Here is a 16,604-nt window from a genome sequence, read left to right on the forward strand (position 1 = left end):
ACTTAATCTAAACTAAAATAGCAACCTTTACTAGTTGAAAGTGTATGCCTTCTATTCATAGGACCTAATAATATCTGAGTCACCAGGATCTACAACAGCCATACAGCTTACACGATAAAGTTTACCACATGATGTACCAAGTTCATTATTCCCACCTTGGAAGTGGTGAACTCCAGTTTTAGAGAGCATTGCATAATACTCAATCTCAGAACGTCTTAGTGATGGGCAGTTATTAGATATAATTACAAGACGAGCAGTGCCATTCCTAATTGACTTTACAGTGGAACGATAGCCCAGACACACTTTACCACTCTTCATAACCAGTTGTAGACGACTGGTCATACCTTCAGTTTTACCTTTTGAAGAATTCTTCTTTACCATTTATTTATACTTCTTACAATTTATAATAGAGAACTTAATATCGCAATATAAATTATTAACTTTTCTTGACACTTTTCTGTCTTGTAGGCGCGGTATTTCCATATTTTTAAACTAGCTAGAATATTACTAAATTTATTGTATTACTGTTAGTAGCTATATTCGCGTGGTTAGTGCACTATAATTTGAGACACCAGAACTATTTAATAAAAAGGTTTGAAGGGTTCAACAATGTTAACCGCCAATGCCTATCTAGTCATAAGTAATATAGGCGGTAATTAATTACTTAAGTTGTGTGCTCATATTTCAAAATTTTTTATGTAATGTGAAAAAAAAAATACCCAACATGCCGCGCCTTTATGATTTTAATTATAATAAAGCTGTTTAAAATTGCAATTTATTAGATTGTAGTAAATGCTAGAAATCTAAGGAACAAAAGTTCTTAAAACCATTAAATATGGACACTGAAAGGGTTGTTGATGATATTACAGATAGAAATAAACAGTTTCATTCTTCACTGGGAAGTAATAGTAATATAGATGGATATTTAACGAGTGGGGAATACTATACTGTTGCATCGAATTCACCTAATGAAGGTTTGATGGAACCTATGGACTTTGATTTTAATATAGATAGAGATCTAGCTGCTAGGATGAATATAAATTTAAGTGAGAGCAAATTTTTGCCATCTAATATCTTAGAAAAGAATATTCAAAATGAGAGAATTGAAGAAAAGTTAGACAAAGAAGTCGAAGTGAATAACTCAACTTTTGATAAAGATGAAAGTGAATCTATAGATAATTCTAATGAAGCATCATACTCAAAACTTGTATATAAAACGCAGGAATCCAATTCATTCACTACACTTTCTACTATTGAATCTAACATAAAAAATACATCTAATATAGATATAAACTTAGGAATACAATCTCAAACAGAGAAACAATGTAGATTGACATTTGAATCTATTCCAGTAACATCTTGTAGTGTGCATGCAAAGTCTAGTGAAAAGACAGAAACTCCTACTCAAGATAAATATATTTATGAGTCTGAACCTTGCTCAAAATTTAAAGCTGATGCAAAATCTGGTGAAGAACTTCAGTACCCACTTCAGACTCAAACTATATTTGAGGTTTTACCACGTTCAGAGTCTAACGCAGATGCTAAGTCAGGAGAACAAATCAAAGACCCCATTCAAACTCAAAGTGTATTTGAAGTACTACCGCGCACAGCTTCAAATGCAGATGCAAAAGCATACGAAAAAGTAAATGATCCTATTCAAACTCAAACACAATTTGAGGTGTTTCCACGTTCAGAATCAAATGCAGATGCGAAATTTGGAGAGTTAAATATACAACCTATTCAGAGCAAGATTGTTTATGAGTCAACACCTTATAATTCCTGTGTAGATGCAAAGTATTGTAGTGATTTAGAAGAAGCTTCTATACACATGGCTTATCCTCCAGAAAAGGTTTCAATCAATAAAGAAAGAAATATTAGAAGCTCTGAATACAGCTTAAAGTCTATGAGAGAAATAAACAAAAATAATAGTAATTTGGATATCGATATCTCCCTACTTAATAAAAATGATCTTAGTACAAATAATAATCCTGAAAATTGCATATTAGATGATATTAATACTTTACAGAATGACAAACTAGTAAACACACAAATCATTGATAAATGCAGTCTACAACAAAGTAGAAGGCACCTTGGAAATGAAGATGAGAATACACTATCTCCATCTAAATACATATGTACAGATGTAAAATCTCCTAATGAAGTAAGAACTATTTTTGATTCATTATCAAAAAATCTATCTTTATATGAGGATAAATCTTATTCTACAAGTTTACTTAATTCAAATACAATGACAATATTTGAAACTCTCGACTTGGGACCATCTATAGCTAAAACAGCTCTTGGAGAAAGATTTGAGTCTTCTACAAAAGTAGAAAATCCAGAGGTTGAATCTACAATCCAAACTGTTTTACTAAATACAAACAAAAATGATCAATCCCCCAATGAAAATGATACTTTGAAATATGGCTCCTCAGACTTATGTAATAGTAAACAAGATATTAAATATAATTCTATTAATGTAGCATCTGATAAGTCATATAGAATAACAAATATACCTGATAAAGTAATTGGAATTAAATTAGATGTACCAATTCAATCTAAAACAATATTTGAATCCATACCAAAGATTGAATCTATAGTAGATGCAAAAGCTGGTGTTGAATTAGATATACCAACCCAATCTAAAACAATATTTGAATCTATACCAAAGATTGAATCTATAGCAGATGCAAAGGCTGGTGTTGAATTATATATACCAACCCAATCTAAAACAATATTTGAATCTATACCAAAGATTGAATCTATAGCAGATGCAAAGGCTGGTGTTGAATTATATATACCAACCCAATCTAAAACAATATTTGAATCTATACCGAAGATTGAATCTATAGCAGATGCAAAGGCTGGTGTTGAATTATATATACCAACCCAATCTAAAACAATATTTGAATCTATACCAAAGATTGAATCTATAGCAGATGCAAAGGCTGGAGTTGAATTATATATACCAACCCAATCTAAAACAATATTTGAATCTACACCAAAGATTGAATCTATAGCAGATGCAAAGGCTGGTGTTGAATTAGATATACCAACCCAATCTAAAACAATATTTGAATCTACACCAAAGATTGAATCTATAGCAGATGCAAAGGCTGGTGTTGAATTAGATATACCAACCCAATCTAAAACAATATTTGAATCTATACCAAAGATTGAATCTATAGTAGATGCAAAGGCTGGTGTTGAATTAGATATACCAACCCAATCTAAAACAATATTTGAATCTATACCAAAGATTGAATCTATAGCAGATGCAAAGGCTGGTGTTGAATTATATATACCAACTCAGTCTAAAACAATATTTGAATCTATACCGAAGATTGAATCTATAGCAGATGCAAAGGCTGGTGTTGAATTATATATACCAACCCAATCTAAAACAATATTTGAATCTACACCAAAGATTGAATCTATAGCAGATGCAAAGGCTGGTGTTAAATTAGATATACCAACCCAATCTAAAACAATATTTGAATCTATACCAAAGATTGAATCTATAGCAGATGCAAAGGCTGGAGTTGAATTAGATATACCAACTCAATCTAAAACAATATTTGAATCTATACCGAAGATTGAATCTATAGCAGATGCAAAGGCTGGTGTTAAATTAGATATACCAACCCAATCTAAAACAATATTTGAATCTATACCAAAGATTGAATCTATAGCAGATGCAAAGGCTGGAGTTGAATTAGATATACCAACTCAGTCTAAAACAATATTTGAATCTATACCAAAGATTGAATCTATAGCAGATGCAAAGGCTGGAGTTGAATTATATATACCAACCCAATCTAAAACAATATTTGAATCTACACCAAAGATTGAATCTATAGCAGATGCAAAGGCTGGTGTTGAATTATATATACCAACTCAGTCTAAAACAATATTTGAATCTACACCAAAGATTGAATCTATAGTAGATGCAAAAGCTGGTGTTGAATTAGATATACCAACCCAATCTAAAACAATATTTGAATCTATACCAAAGATTGAATCTATAGCAGATGCAAAGGCTGGTGTTAAATTAGATATACCAACTCAGTCTAAAACAATATTTGAATCTACACCAAAGATTGAATCTATAGCAGATGTACGTTTTTGTGAAAAACTCCCAGATATACCTCATCAAAAGACAGTATGTGTTTCTTTACCATGTGATACTTCGATAACTGATATGAATTCTAGTGATAAAACTGATACTCCAAGTGAAATTCAGACAATATTTGTATCATTACCTAGAAATAAAACGACAGCTCATGCAGGTACAAATATTAAAAGTAGTGATGAATTAACTAGTCAAGTGAGGACAATATATGAAGTAAGTCCTAGATCAGCCTCAACAGCTGACGCTAAATACAATGAATCATATGTCCCCTTTGTTGAAACAAGAACCGTTTTTGAATCATCCCCACGGAATTTATTCAGTGCAGATGCTAAGGCAGGTGAATCTATTTGTATTATTCAAGAAGCAAGTACATTTGAATCTATTCCTATAAAATCTACTGCTGATGCAAAGGGAGACACTTATTAATATTTCAATGTAATCAAAGAGTGTAAATTTTAAGACAATTACTATTAAAGTGATTTTGATTATCTTTTTTATACTTCACAATATCTTCACAATATTAGAATCTTAAGAATATGAAATATGTTGTACAGTATCAGGTATCGGAAGTGATTCCCTTTCTACTATCTGTTTTATAGCTGAATAAGCTTCATGATGCATCCTAGCTGGTGATTTATTTACATGTAAATACAATAAATATAATGCTGTATCTTCATTCACCATATTTACCGCATGTATTGTTGTATGATCTATCTTGTCTTCTTCATTAATGTTAGGCCAAATAACTGCAAAGCCTTTTTTTGGTTTTACTTTAATACCTGCATATGGAAAGTCCAGTTCACCACCACTAGAGATAGTCTCCAAAAATACACATATTGTACTTGAACGAGTTTCACCATCATGATGTTCTTTAATATATCCACCATTATCATATTTGTGTACTAATATAGGTTCTAGATTTATTATTGGTGTATCTACTAACAGTGCTAGACGTCTTTCTATCATTTTGATTAGTGGTGTCTCCTCTGGTTGTATACAGGCAGTTAAAGATTTGCAGAATTCAGAGTTAGTTATCTCATTATCTTTATCAATTTCATTTGTATCTGAATTACTTGTACTCTTTTTCATTGAGATTTTGGATGATTCTAAACGATCTTGAATGAAATTGATAATTTCATTGCATTCTTCTTCTGAAAGTGCATTTGGAACAATTTGTATTTTAGAATTGACTTTGCTAGCCACTATTCTTTGTAATAAAGTTGATTGGTTAATAGTTTCAGTTTCTTTTTCAGATATTGGTTCCGTTCCAATAGTAGCTCGAATTCCATGCTGTCTTAAGAGTTGGGCAGCTGCAGAAAGTTGACTGTTTACATATTGTTTTTGTTGATTCTCTACCATTGTTTGTATCTGCCGTATATTGGATGACTGAAAATTATCTAAATTTGAAGCACATTTCATATTTATACCAGGAGTTATACCTTCTGATGTTTTGTTTAATGATGAGGTAGTTAATACACTATTGAAATTTGAAAAGTTATTAACCCCCTGATTAGTTTGAACTGTAGGAACTAGTGATGAATTCCCTAAAAATGTGGCAAGTTGGGGAGTTAAAGGTAACTCTTGGGTTCCATTTATATTCATATTTAGATTATTTGATAAACTATCAAAAGTAGTAGAGCTTGTAGGTATCTTAATAAGATTATTCTCAAATGTGTTCATATTGGCTAGGTTCTTTTCACTATTGGGCATTAGTTTTAAGTCACCCTGCATCTGGGAAAGAGCTAATGCAATTCGTTGCTTTTGCATCCAATTCATGAGATCCATATCTTGTCCCTGTATTCCACAAAGATTTGGAATTGTAGTCCCCACATTTGGAATTTGGACAGGTTGTAGTACTGGTTTTTGAATATTTATCCCAGCTGTAGATAAGATATTAGGATCTAATGTTGATACTGGGGGAATATTATAATTTGCACTATTAATCCCTGGTGTTATAGTCGCTATATTTGGGTTATTCAATTGTATATTAGCCATTGCTTGTTGTATTTGACTAGCAGTTAATGTAGGCATCTGAGTAGTAGATGCTGGTGCAGAAGATAGTTGAGGTAGGGAATTTACTGCAGGAAATCCAGATATACTATTCATTGTACCCGAAGTAGTTAAGTTTACATCATTAATTGGGACCATATTAATTGTACTGTTTAATAATTTAGGTTTGGGTGGTGTAAGACCTTTAAGTATATGCTTAGTTTCATCATTTACTGTTGCACAATTTTCTGACATATCTCTAACAAAAATAAAAAAAAAAAAAAAAAGATTAAAATTAAAATAATTTAAATATGTCTAAAATTATATACTATCTACACACAATGACGTAGATGTACTCTTTCATGCTGCAAATCCCCTCATGGGGATTCAATGGGGGAGAAGTGTCTAATTAGGCTGTAAACATTCCCGAAAAAAAAAAAGAAATAAGTGTCACAACAAGAACAAAAAATAAAAAATAGAAAAAATAAAAAATATCTAAACCTAAAGTATCATTAACTAAACTATGTAATATTATTATATATAGGATAGAATAAAAGTGTAATAATTGATTATAAATATATCTAGTAAATACTAAAGTTCAAATAATCTATAATTAATGTCTTGGTATCTAAACTTCAAAATTATATCCAATCTTAAAATTATTCCAAAATCATTTAGATTTCAACGTACAAATTGTCTATTATCATTAGTATCTCTTTTACCATATGGATTAGATGCAGAAAATTTATGTCCTGAGCTTGTATATGCTTTCTTATTTGATAAATTAAGATTAGACTTATTCTTCCTTCCAACTTTACCACCTGATTTAAGATTGAGTTCTACCTTTGGGGGAGTTGTAAATCCAAAACTCTTAGCAATTTGCTGTAGATCTAATGAATATACATTAAAAGTATCTTTTATAGAATGTGATGCATAGGAATGTAAATAAGCTCTATATGCATCTCTTGCTGAACAATGCAAATGATAATTTTTCTCTATTAGCCTTTCAAGCTGATTTTGTACATTTGCAATTTTATTTTTACTAAAAGCATATTCATTTAATGGTATATTCATTTTTTTCAGGTATTGTAAAAATTGGATTTCTTCTGGTAAAAGGAATAATAATGCTTTACCAGTCCCATTAGCTCCTCTAGCTGTTCTTCCTACTCTATGGATATATTCTTTAGGATCATCAGGTGGATCATATTGAATAATCCAGTCAACATTTGGTATATCTAGACCTCTTGCAGCAACATCTGTACATAAAAGTAACCCTTTCTCAGATGAACAGAATTCATAATATGTTTGCATTCTTGATGATTGTTTCTTCTTCCCATGAATAGATGAACATGATAAATCTACATAATTAAATAATTCCTCATGAAATTTAGTTGACATACAACTACTAAAAAAAACCATTACTTTATTCTCTCTATTCTTCTTCAAAAATGTATATAACAGTAAAAATCGCTCATTTGCAGAAGCTATTACATAGCCTTGTTCTAATCCAGAAACTGTAGCTGCAGTATTTGAAGTCTTGCACTTTATTAAAACTGGGTTTCTTAAGGATAAACGTACTAGATCAGCTACTTTTGTTGTTTGAGTTGCTGAAAATAAAGAAGTTTGTCTTTTAACAGGTAGTAGCTTTATTATCTGATTCATTTCTTCTTCAAATCCTATCTCTAAAATTCTATCTGCTTCATCAATAATTAAACTTAACAAATTTCCATATTGAAATCCTTTGGTATTTTGAAGATGGTCTAATAATCTCCCAGGCGTTGCAATTAATATATTAACTCCCTTATTAAGTTTATCAGCCTCATTACGTCTATTCGCACCTCCAATTACTAATCCATGGGTTTGAGGTAAATATTTGCATAACTCTCTACATACTTCATATATTTGTAGGCTTAATTCTCTTGTTGGAGATATAACTATTACACCTGTTCCATTACGAGGTAGAAATTCGACATTATATAAAAGGTTAACAGCTGGTACTAAAAATGCTAATGTCTTCCCTGATCCAGTTTTAGCTGTGCCAAGTACATCTTTACCTTCTAATATTCGTGGTATTGATTTTGCTTGAATTTCAGTCATTGTAGTGATATTCATATCTTTTAGAGCACGTTTTAATTGATCACATATAGCCGATTGCTCAAAAGAAACATTGCTGAAGAAATCAGCAGAGTTTGCTCCCTCCATCTTATTTTACCTTAAATTTTATTAGACTCCTACCTAATATATCATTATAACATAATAGGGTCAAAAGGAGACCAAAACTTTTTCAAAATACCGCCGAATATGTGTAACCTAAATATAAATACCGCTATATTATCTTAAGGCGGTACCGTCATTTTACATGTGTCTATTATTTATAAAATGATATTTATTATTATTATATGTAAAATACAATAGATTTATATAGAAAATTTTAAATCTAGTTAAATCTTATGTAATGTTAAGGTAGTATATGATTTGAATATAAAGTTTGTATCAGTTTTAAGGAATTATACAAGAAATATTACATAATTATTAATTTAGATTCCCACAGATACATAATAAAATAATTATCTTATAATTACACTATAAAATAAAACTTCTTTTCCATGTATCTATATATACTGAGAAAAAAGTCATCTTATTTAAATATAAATATTATATATACCGCTAAGTATAAAATATTTATATTTCGACTAGTAACAGATTAGCTCGTCTCACGTCTTTAGTCTATTATTATAGATACCTAGTAAGCGGTCATAATAATATTTAACTAATGTATATTAATTAAGTAATAGTGACTATATACTCTATAATATATAATAAGTATTATAAGGACCCTTTAAATTATTGTCTATAGTCAGTAAATATTTAAGATTATTAATATTTAATTTAATTAGCGGTGGCTGTTAAAAATTCTCTATTATTTAGAAGGGGGAAGAAATAATAGAGAAAACCTTTTAAAAAATGACAACTAGGTAAGTAATTAATTTAATATAATATAATTGAATTTGGCAAAGTATTAAATTTCTATATATATAATTTATAAGAATTATATTTTAATTTATAATATTTTCTTTTAGATTTAAGAAAAATAGAAAGAAGAGAGGACACGTTTCAGCAGGTCATGGTCGTGTTGGAAAGCATAGAAAACATCCTGGTGGTCGAGGTGCTTGTGGTGGTTTGACACATAAACGTAATTGGTTTGACAAATATCATCCAGGTTATTTTGGTAAAGTTGGTATGAGATATTTCCATATGAGAAAAAATCAGACATTTCGTCCAATAACAAATGTTGAGAAATTGTGGAGTTTATTATCTAGACAAACTCTTGAATATTACAAAGATAATCAAACAGGAAAAGCTCCTGTAATTGATTGTACCCAAGCAGGAATATTTAAAGTTTTGGGTGGTGGACATTTACCAAATGTTCCAGTTGTAGTAAGAGCTCGTTCATTTTCAAAAATTGCTGAAAAGAAGATTAAAGAAGCTGGTGGAATTTGTGTCTTGAGTGGATAAATTTAGTAACTAGGATGTTGAGGCATTTGATGCTATTAAGGGGAGTATTTCCACTTTGTATAAGATCAAGATGGTTTCAAACTCACTATAATTTTCTAATGTCAATAATTTTGTTAATTAATGTTAATCATTAATTATAAGAGAAACTTATAGCTCTCTAATCTAGACATCTTTATCCAATTAGACAATAGATAAATTTAATGTCTCTTAGTTTAATTTAGAAATTATGTACTTGAAGTTACTCAATATTTTACACTTAATTATAGAGATATTAACTTTTTATTTGTTATGTTAATAATTTCTTGAATTTAGAGGACTCGTTTTAGCGATATTAGAAGTAATGATCTTAATATGAGATAAAGAGTACATTAATATAAACTTATATGATGATTAAGATGATACATGCAGTTTAATTAGTATAATTATTAATATAAAGAAGTAATTGTTAAGTTTCCAATTATTATTGGATCAGTTAATAATATAATCTTCAAATTATTTTAGATCTATAAAAAAAAAGATATCTAGCGCCTATAACTCCTCTCCGAGAAGAAAAAATAATAGCGCCAATTATTTTAGAGGTTTTGTAATTAAATCAAGTCTGACCAGTGCTTGAGGTGACAACTAACAGAATTCTAGAGAAATAGTATATTACTTATAAATTTAAATCCTCCTACTTGTGTTACAAGGTAATTTTAGAACTTAAGCATTTACTAGAATTAAGGTTGTATATTTGTTGCATTTGAGTAAGGAGGACAATGTACACTAATAGTGGAAATATTCACAATCGTCAGAAAATCCACCCTACACAACCATCTCCATTTGGAGTGGGTGGATTATCAATGCAAGCTATTCAGAGTATGGCTGGGACTTCTGAATCTTCTAGATATTATGGTACATCTGAAAAGGGGAATAATGAGAAGTTTGTTTTTGAGACAGAAAAGTCATATTTTTCACTTTTGAGATTAAAAAGAAATCATAAGAAAATTATTATTATCATTGCTATACCAGTTTTAATATTCTTTCTTATTGGTATATTTGTACTATTTTCTCGTTCTAATTCATTAACTTCATTTAAAACTAATAAAACTGAACCTATGAAATTAAATGGAAAATCTGACAAGTCTGATATTCATATATTTGATGAAGACCATATTGGAGATTGGTCTGAATTTGAAGATGATTGGCTTGATGAACATGACTTTATTGAAGAAGAAGTTGATGATTTAGAAGATCATGAACATGGGGATACTCATTATGCAAATGTCATGCATATAGATGATAATAATCTTGAAATTACCATAAATAAGGCTAATAATGAAATTCATAGTACAGATGAAAATATCAAATTAGAAGAGAATGGAAATAATAATGAGACTACACAACTAAATAAAGTAGTTTCTCCAATTAATAGAATGCCTAAGGAAGTAGAAGGAAGTATTCCTCCTTTACCATCAGTAGCTCCTATAGAGTTTGGTGATACTGAGATAGTATATTTTCCTAAAATTATTCATGTAATAGGGCGTGTTGGAGACCAATATAATATAAATGGTAAATATACGGTAATGATGCATCCATATCATGAAGATAGTCCTTGGGTACATGGTGGAAGACTTATATGGTCAAAAAAGGGTAAAAGTATAAATGAAAATTATTATATATTTTATGAAAAGACTTTACATAATTGGGTATTAACAAATAAATTTGATTTACTTAATCCAGATCCAATAGCATTTTTACCAGATCATGGTGTAATGCCTGTAAAGGGTGTAGGTAGGCATGGTTGTAAACCCCAACATTATTGGTACTTTAGACAGAAACAAGAAGATGGGTCATATAAACTCATTATGGATAGATCTGTTCTAGTAACTGACAATGGAATTTTATTAGATTCCATACCTGGGATAAGTAGTAGATTTAGCAATGGAAGCAATACAAATAGTGAGGAAATAATCGGTTTGAAACTCCACAAGAACCAGGTACATATTGATAATTTATATGAAAGAAAACCACATGTTTATGGAGAATCTATTCCAATAGATCCATATAAAAGAAACTATGTATAATTAATGCAAAATTAAAGATATTCCTATTCTAAGGGAAGTTTGATTATTAAGACTTAATACTAAATTAGATATGGATTTTTAATATTTATGAAAGTCATTTTACGTTTACAATTTATTAAGAATAAGTTGTACGTATAACCTATATCATTTGAATAATAAAACTTAAAGAAGTTATGATCTTTGCTCTTTTTAAAGTAAATAATACAGATCATTGATTATCCTACTTAGTATTAAATTGAATATTTTTAAGCTTTTAGTTGGATTTTTTTTTTATATATATCAAATAACTACTATCTTTGTATTAATTTCCTGGAATGTATAAAAATAATTGGTGAGTTAAGCATAACTTGTTTAATTCTAATTGCAAATTATTTGTTTCTTGATTTAACTTAGTAATATATATTAATGTAATTGAAGTTATAGTATTTAATGTTAAACTGCCATTATAATATGGACATTATAATATAATAATTAAATACATTATATATAGAATATATTTATATCCATATATACTTACAATTTATTATATATATTACTCATAATATCAATATTTCAAGGAAGTGTCCTTAAAATAAGATCTATAAAGCGTATTGCCTGTCCACAAGTAAAGGTATCTGGAATTTTATTTGGTGTTATAATAAGGAATTCATTATTTGCGTCTATTTCAAATCCACATGCTTTCAATATATCTATTGATCCATTATATCTTGCCACTTTTGAGTGGAAAGTAGAATTATTAAGACGAATTTTCTTATACTTATCTTCTTGAGGATTGTTTAGCACATTTGATATGTAAGTCTTCAATAAAGCAAGACACTCAATTAGTCCGGCTCTATCTGTATCTTTGTATTCTTTTTGTAACTTACTACAGTAAAACGCAACTTTCTCTTTACCTGTCTTCGGTAATACTTTTTTCTCATCTTCAGGATATGGACAGCCAAACCTTTCTTCCCATTCCTGTCTTAAGAGATCTAATTGTCGATTTCTCTCCTTCTCATGTTCTACCTTCTCTTTCAAAACTTGTTGTATATGTCTAGCTCTTTCTGCTTCTTCAAGCTTTCTTTGGGCTTCTATCAATTGTTTTGCCGATAAAATTCGCCTTTTCTCCTTCTCAATCTCATCCTCTCTTTCCTTCAATCGTCTTCTTTCCCTTACCTTTCTCTGTAGCTCCTGCACCTTTATTAAAACCTCTTCATCAGATAATTTTGTTTCATTTTTGTTATCTTCACTAGTTGAAGTTTGTACTATTGGATCTTTCAAGTATTCACTATCTTTATTCTCTTCAATCCATGATAGTGCTTCTTCTAGTCCTGCATTTCTCGTAAAAAATATTGCTTTCTCAGCTTCAATGATCCCAAATCCCATCTCTATAAGAGCATTGCAGATGTCACTTCTTACATACTCTTTTATTTCAATACAATTCTCAACTAATGTATTATCAGACTCTTTAGTATTTATTTCAGCTACACTTTTAGTGTCTATTCCAACTACATCTTTATTATCTATTTCAGCTTTATCAGTTTCATTCTTGAGCTTTCCCAAATTTACATCTTCACTTTTATCCTCATTCATTTTATTCAGTATAGCAATTTCGTGATATTTTCTATATATATATGTTAAAGATAAAATTTAAGAGTACTTGAGTTAGATCTTAAGGGGATAAGGAGGAAGCAGAGAACTTATAGCGCCTGAATACCAAAACCGGTATTTGCATGTAGAGCCCCACCAAGTATTTCTGATGATTTAAAGAAGATCAGATTATTTTTTGGCTTATTATAGGATAATAATTTGTATAAATAGTCATATTTTCAACCAAATTAACATGTCAAACTCCTTTGTAAGCTTTAAACAATCTGAAATTGATCCTAAAAAGGTATGTTTATTAGTTATACATCATTGAAATGGTATTTTTATAAAAGAATGAGATTCAATGGAGAAATATTATTAATATTTTAGATAAAAGTAGGGAATAGATTACCTATTTGTATTAGTACTGAAGAAAATCAATCGGATTTCAGGCGTAATTCACTTAAACAATCCTCTATAAATAACCAAGATCATCTAAGTAATAATTCTCTATCAATACTAGCACGGAAAGTAAGTGAAATACTTTATTTTAAAAATAAGAATAATTATTAATTTTTGGTTAAATATATGATTATTAAAAATAGTCAATAAACTTAAAGAAAGCAATAGATAGATACTCAAGTTCTAGATCACCTCATAGATTATCAGGATCAGCTTTAAACCAACTTTACACCCAATGTATTGCTCTTTTAAGACAAAATAAGATAAATACTAAGAATGCTTTTGATATAAGGCTTATTGAACATTTAGGAGATATTGTTAGCTCAGAGATATCTGGAGATTTAGAACATAGAGATTTTCTAATTGATAAAGATTGTAAAGATTCAGAATCAGATAAAGATCATCTTTATCTAGAGAATTTGAATAATACATATTTAGAAGATACTAATAATATAGAGTTTGATGCATTTCAAAGAGCTGCTGTTACATTGGAAGCATCAGCAAGAATTTATGGATATAGGGTTGACTCTACATATGACAATGCATGTAGAATATTATCAGAAATAAAAAAAGGCAATATCTCATATGAAAGTGAACAAGATAAGAAAGATGAACAAGATCTAGATATAGATAAGACATGTGAGAAATATGATACACTCAAAGATTATAACAGCAAAAATAAATATTTAGGAAGGGCAAACAAACTGTCAGACCATAAGACTATTGTCAATAACAAAGATTTAATTACTTTGAATGGTTATGAAAGGAACAAAGTAGTTATTGAAAAGGGATACTTTGTCAAGAAGATGGAATTAGGTGCACCATGTTCATCCCTCGCTCCTTTAGGTGGTTCAAGCGACTTGGGTGTAATTTCATCTTTGCTTATGTCAAATATTGAATTGGAAAACAATCATAACTACATTGATGATTCTATTTCTCTATCATACAATATAAGTGGTTTGGACAGTACTACAAGTGACAAACGAGATAACATACAAAAACAGGAAATTATTGCTGTTGATATGGTAACTTTAACAGGTTTATTATCTGTTGGTGATTGTTTTAATTTTGTTCAATCATCAAGTTCAAATTGCTATAGATTTTCAATCTGTTCAGAGGTAAAAAGTTTAGTCCATTTAATTCAGCAAATAAAGGCAGGATTAAATGATATATGCAATGATCCATTTCCTGCACACAATGCATTAATCCAAAATAATGATACAGCTGATATACTATCTGATTTATCTGAAATAGAGCACTCTGACAATAACTTAAATAATAGTTCTTATTCAAATTTTCCAATATCTAATGGCAATAGTACTGCCATTTCAGATAATATAGAAAAGATCTCAAAGATTATAACAAGAGATGACTCATCCCATAGTTCAATATATGAGATTCTTCAAACAGACTATAACTCTGATGATAATTATGCAGAGCAAGTTCCAAATATATGTGAGGTTCCCTGTAGCCATCAGGAGAACAATATTATTTTATTAAATTTGAAGAGTGAAGATGTACTGAATTACTTTACACAAAATTTGATGCAAATTAAAATGAATCACCTCACAGCTCCATTATACTTGAATAATGATAATAATATTAAGGCGATAGATATAATGTTGAAAAAGGGAACTAAAAAATCACCATTTCATCGTCCAAGACAGAAAATATTCAAGTATATGAATATAATTGACTTTGATGGTATATCATGGATCAAGTCATTAATAAAACCCTCAAATAGCATAAAAATGAACAATACAGCAGCAAATGAAAAGTTTAGTAAAATATTCATTGACAGAAATCACACAACTTCAACTTTTATATACAACGTTCAACATCTGACTTGTCTATCAAACTTAGTTGGTAGATATATCCAACCAATACCACCACTTACATTGCAAGTGCAAAATTACTTAACAAATGACAATTCAACAAGTAATATAATTCGCCCAAGTATCATGATAAGTGAACAGAAAAGTTACACAGACTTTCCTATTCAACATCATATAGATAATGTAGACTTTATCGATATACATGATGACTTTATTAATATAAAACAAGATAATGGAGAAGATATAATTTCCATAGATGAAACAATAAATAATTCAAGTATTTCGTCGAGAAAAGTAATATTATCATATCCAGCACTCATAAAAACTTTGAACTATAACACAAATAATAATTTATCCCAGGCTATAACTTTAGTGGAACCTTCTACATTTAACAAAAATACACATAATAAAATTATTAATCAAGTAATAACAGGTATAAAATCTTCTAATTATGTTAATATTGTCAAAGTTAAATCTGCTTTGAATAATTCAATACAAGAAAAAGGAGAAGATTTAATAGATTTCCAGGATATTCTGAATACTATGGTAAGTTTTAATGAGCAAATTTAGATGAGTGAATATAACTTAATAAGGAACCAAAGAAATATGTATAAAGCTTCTAAAGAAGTAACAAAAGAATGTAAAATGATCTGTATATTCAAGTATTCTACTTTTACTTTAAATATTTAATGATATCAAATCCCATCTAAATTAAATTATTTATAAATATTTCAAAATATCCTTCTGTTTTCAGGACAAGTCATCATTGTCTATTGAAGATTCTAGTAATTTATCAGTAGCTATATGTTTTATTAGCATGCTTCATCTTTGTAATGAAAATAATTACTGCTTTCAAATTCTTGATGAATCAACAACCAATCCATGTAACAGGAAGGTCTTTGTATCACAGTTTGGATCAGTGGAGACTCATTTATAATGAATCTATTTGACTTGGCTTTTAATTTGATACTATTATCGGAAACAAGCAAAGCAGATTAACAATCATAGCTTGTTAAACTGGCAATTAATGTTTACTTAAAG

At 29.4% G+C, this 16,604-nt stretch overlaps 8 protein-coding genes across 8 annotated transcripts, besides 10 other annotated features; 4 read left to right on the forward strand and 4 right to left on the reverse strand.

The window, feature by feature from the left end:
- Window positions 1-51: 51 nt before the first annotated feature.
- CMU_032040 (60S ribosomal protein L30, putative) lies at window positions 52-381 on the reverse strand (the record flags this gene model as incomplete). The annotated part of the gene is made up of 1 exon (XM_002142376.1): window positions 52-381. The coding sequence occupies one exon, from the start codon at window positions 379-381 to the stop codon at window positions 52-54; it is 330 nt and encodes a 109-aa protein (XP_002142412.1).
- A 454-nt stretch (window positions 382-835) lies between these two features.
- CMU_032050 (uncharacterized protein) lies at window positions 836-4,558 on the forward strand (the record flags this gene model as incomplete). Its single annotated transcript, XM_002142377.1, has 1 exon — window positions 836-4,558. One exon carries the CDS (start codon window positions 836-838, stop codon window positions 4,556-4,558), a length of 3,723 nt encoding a protein of 1,240 aa, XP_002142413.1.
- Window positions 4,559-4,660: 102 nt separating this feature from the next.
- Window positions 4,661-6,376, reverse strand: CMU_032060 (oxidoreductase, 2OG-Fe oxygenase family protein; the record flags this gene model as incomplete). Its single annotated transcript, XM_002142378.1, has 1 exon — window positions 4,661-6,376. The coding sequence occupies one exon, from the start codon at window positions 6,374-6,376 to the stop codon at window positions 4,661-4,663; it is 1,716 nt and encodes a 571-aa protein (XP_002142414.1).
- A 6-nt stretch (window positions 6,377-6,382) lies between these two features.
- Window positions 6,383-6,425: a microsatellite.
- A 125-nt stretch (window positions 6,426-6,550) lies between these two features.
- Window positions 6,551-6,613: a sequence feature (A-rich).
- A 189-nt stretch (window positions 6,614-6,802) lies between these two features.
- CMU_032070 (DEAD/DEAH box ATP-dependent RNA helicase, putative) lies at window positions 6,803-8,323 on the reverse strand (the record flags this gene model as incomplete). The annotated part of the gene is made up of 1 exon (XM_002142379.1): window positions 6,803-8,323. The coding sequence occupies one exon, from the start codon at window positions 8,321-8,323 to the stop codon at window positions 6,803-6,805; it is 1,521 nt and encodes a 506-aa protein (XP_002142415.1).
- A 164-nt stretch (window positions 8,324-8,487) lies between these two features.
- Window positions 8,488-8,558: a sequence feature (AT_rich).
- A 201-nt stretch (window positions 8,559-8,759) lies between these two features.
- Window positions 8,760-8,785: a sequence feature (AT_rich).
- Window positions 8,786-8,982: 197 nt separating this feature from the next.
- Window positions 8,983-9,017: a sequence feature (AT_rich).
- A 3-nt stretch (window positions 9,018-9,020) lies between these two features.
- CMU_032080 (60S ribosomal protein L27a, putative) lies at window positions 9,021-9,856 on the forward strand. Its single transcript, XM_002142380.1, has 2 exons — window positions 9,021-9,096; window positions 9,202-9,856. Exons 1-2 carry the CDS (start codon window positions 9,086-9,088, stop codon window positions 9,635-9,637), a joined length of 447 nt encoding a protein of 148 aa, XP_002142416.1. The 5' UTR covers window positions 9,021-9,085; the 3' UTR covers window positions 9,638-9,856.
- Window positions 9,102-9,194: a sequence feature (AT_rich).
- A 536-nt stretch (window positions 9,857-10,392) lies between the features above and the next one.
- Window positions 10,393-11,700, forward strand: CMU_032090 (uncharacterized protein; the record flags this gene model as incomplete). Its single annotated transcript, XM_002142381.1, has 1 exon — window positions 10,393-11,700. One exon carries the CDS (start codon window positions 10,393-10,395, stop codon window positions 11,698-11,700), a length of 1,308 nt encoding a protein of 435 aa, XP_002142417.1.
- Window positions 11,274-11,301: a sequence feature (AT_rich).
- Window positions 11,701-12,158: 458 nt separating the features above from the next.
- Window positions 12,159-12,233: a microsatellite.
- A 19-nt stretch (window positions 12,234-12,252) lies between these two features.
- On the reverse strand, window positions 12,253-13,272 carry CMU_032100 (uncharacterized protein; the record flags this gene model as incomplete). The annotated part of the gene is made up of 1 exon (XM_002142382.1): window positions 12,253-13,272. The coding sequence occupies one exon, from the start codon at window positions 13,270-13,272 to the stop codon at window positions 12,253-12,255; it is 1,020 nt and encodes a 339-aa protein (XP_002142418.1).
- A 250-nt stretch (window positions 13,273-13,522) lies between these two features.
- Window positions 13,523-16,500, forward strand: CMU_032110 (uncharacterized protein; the record flags this gene model as incomplete). The annotated part of the gene is made up of 4 exons (XM_002142383.1): window positions 13,523-13,573; window positions 13,657-13,797; window positions 13,887-16,109; window positions 16,318-16,500. The coding sequence occupies 4 exons, from the start codon at window positions 13,523-13,525 to the stop codon at window positions 16,498-16,500; spliced, it is 2,598 nt and encodes an 865-aa protein (XP_002142419.1).
- Window positions 13,811-13,870: a sequence feature (AT_rich).
- Window positions 16,271-16,303: a sequence feature (AT_rich).
- Window positions 16,501-16,604: the final 104 nt, after the last annotated feature.

The sequence above is a fragment of the Cryptosporidium muris genome, genomic scaffold (assembly GCF_000006515.1).
Source record: "Cryptosporidium muris RN66 scf_1106632373433 genomic scaffold, whole genome shotgun sequence".
Lineage (NCBI taxonomy): Eukaryota > Apicomplexa > Conoidasida > Eucoccidiorida > Cryptosporidiidae > Cryptosporidium > Cryptosporidium muris.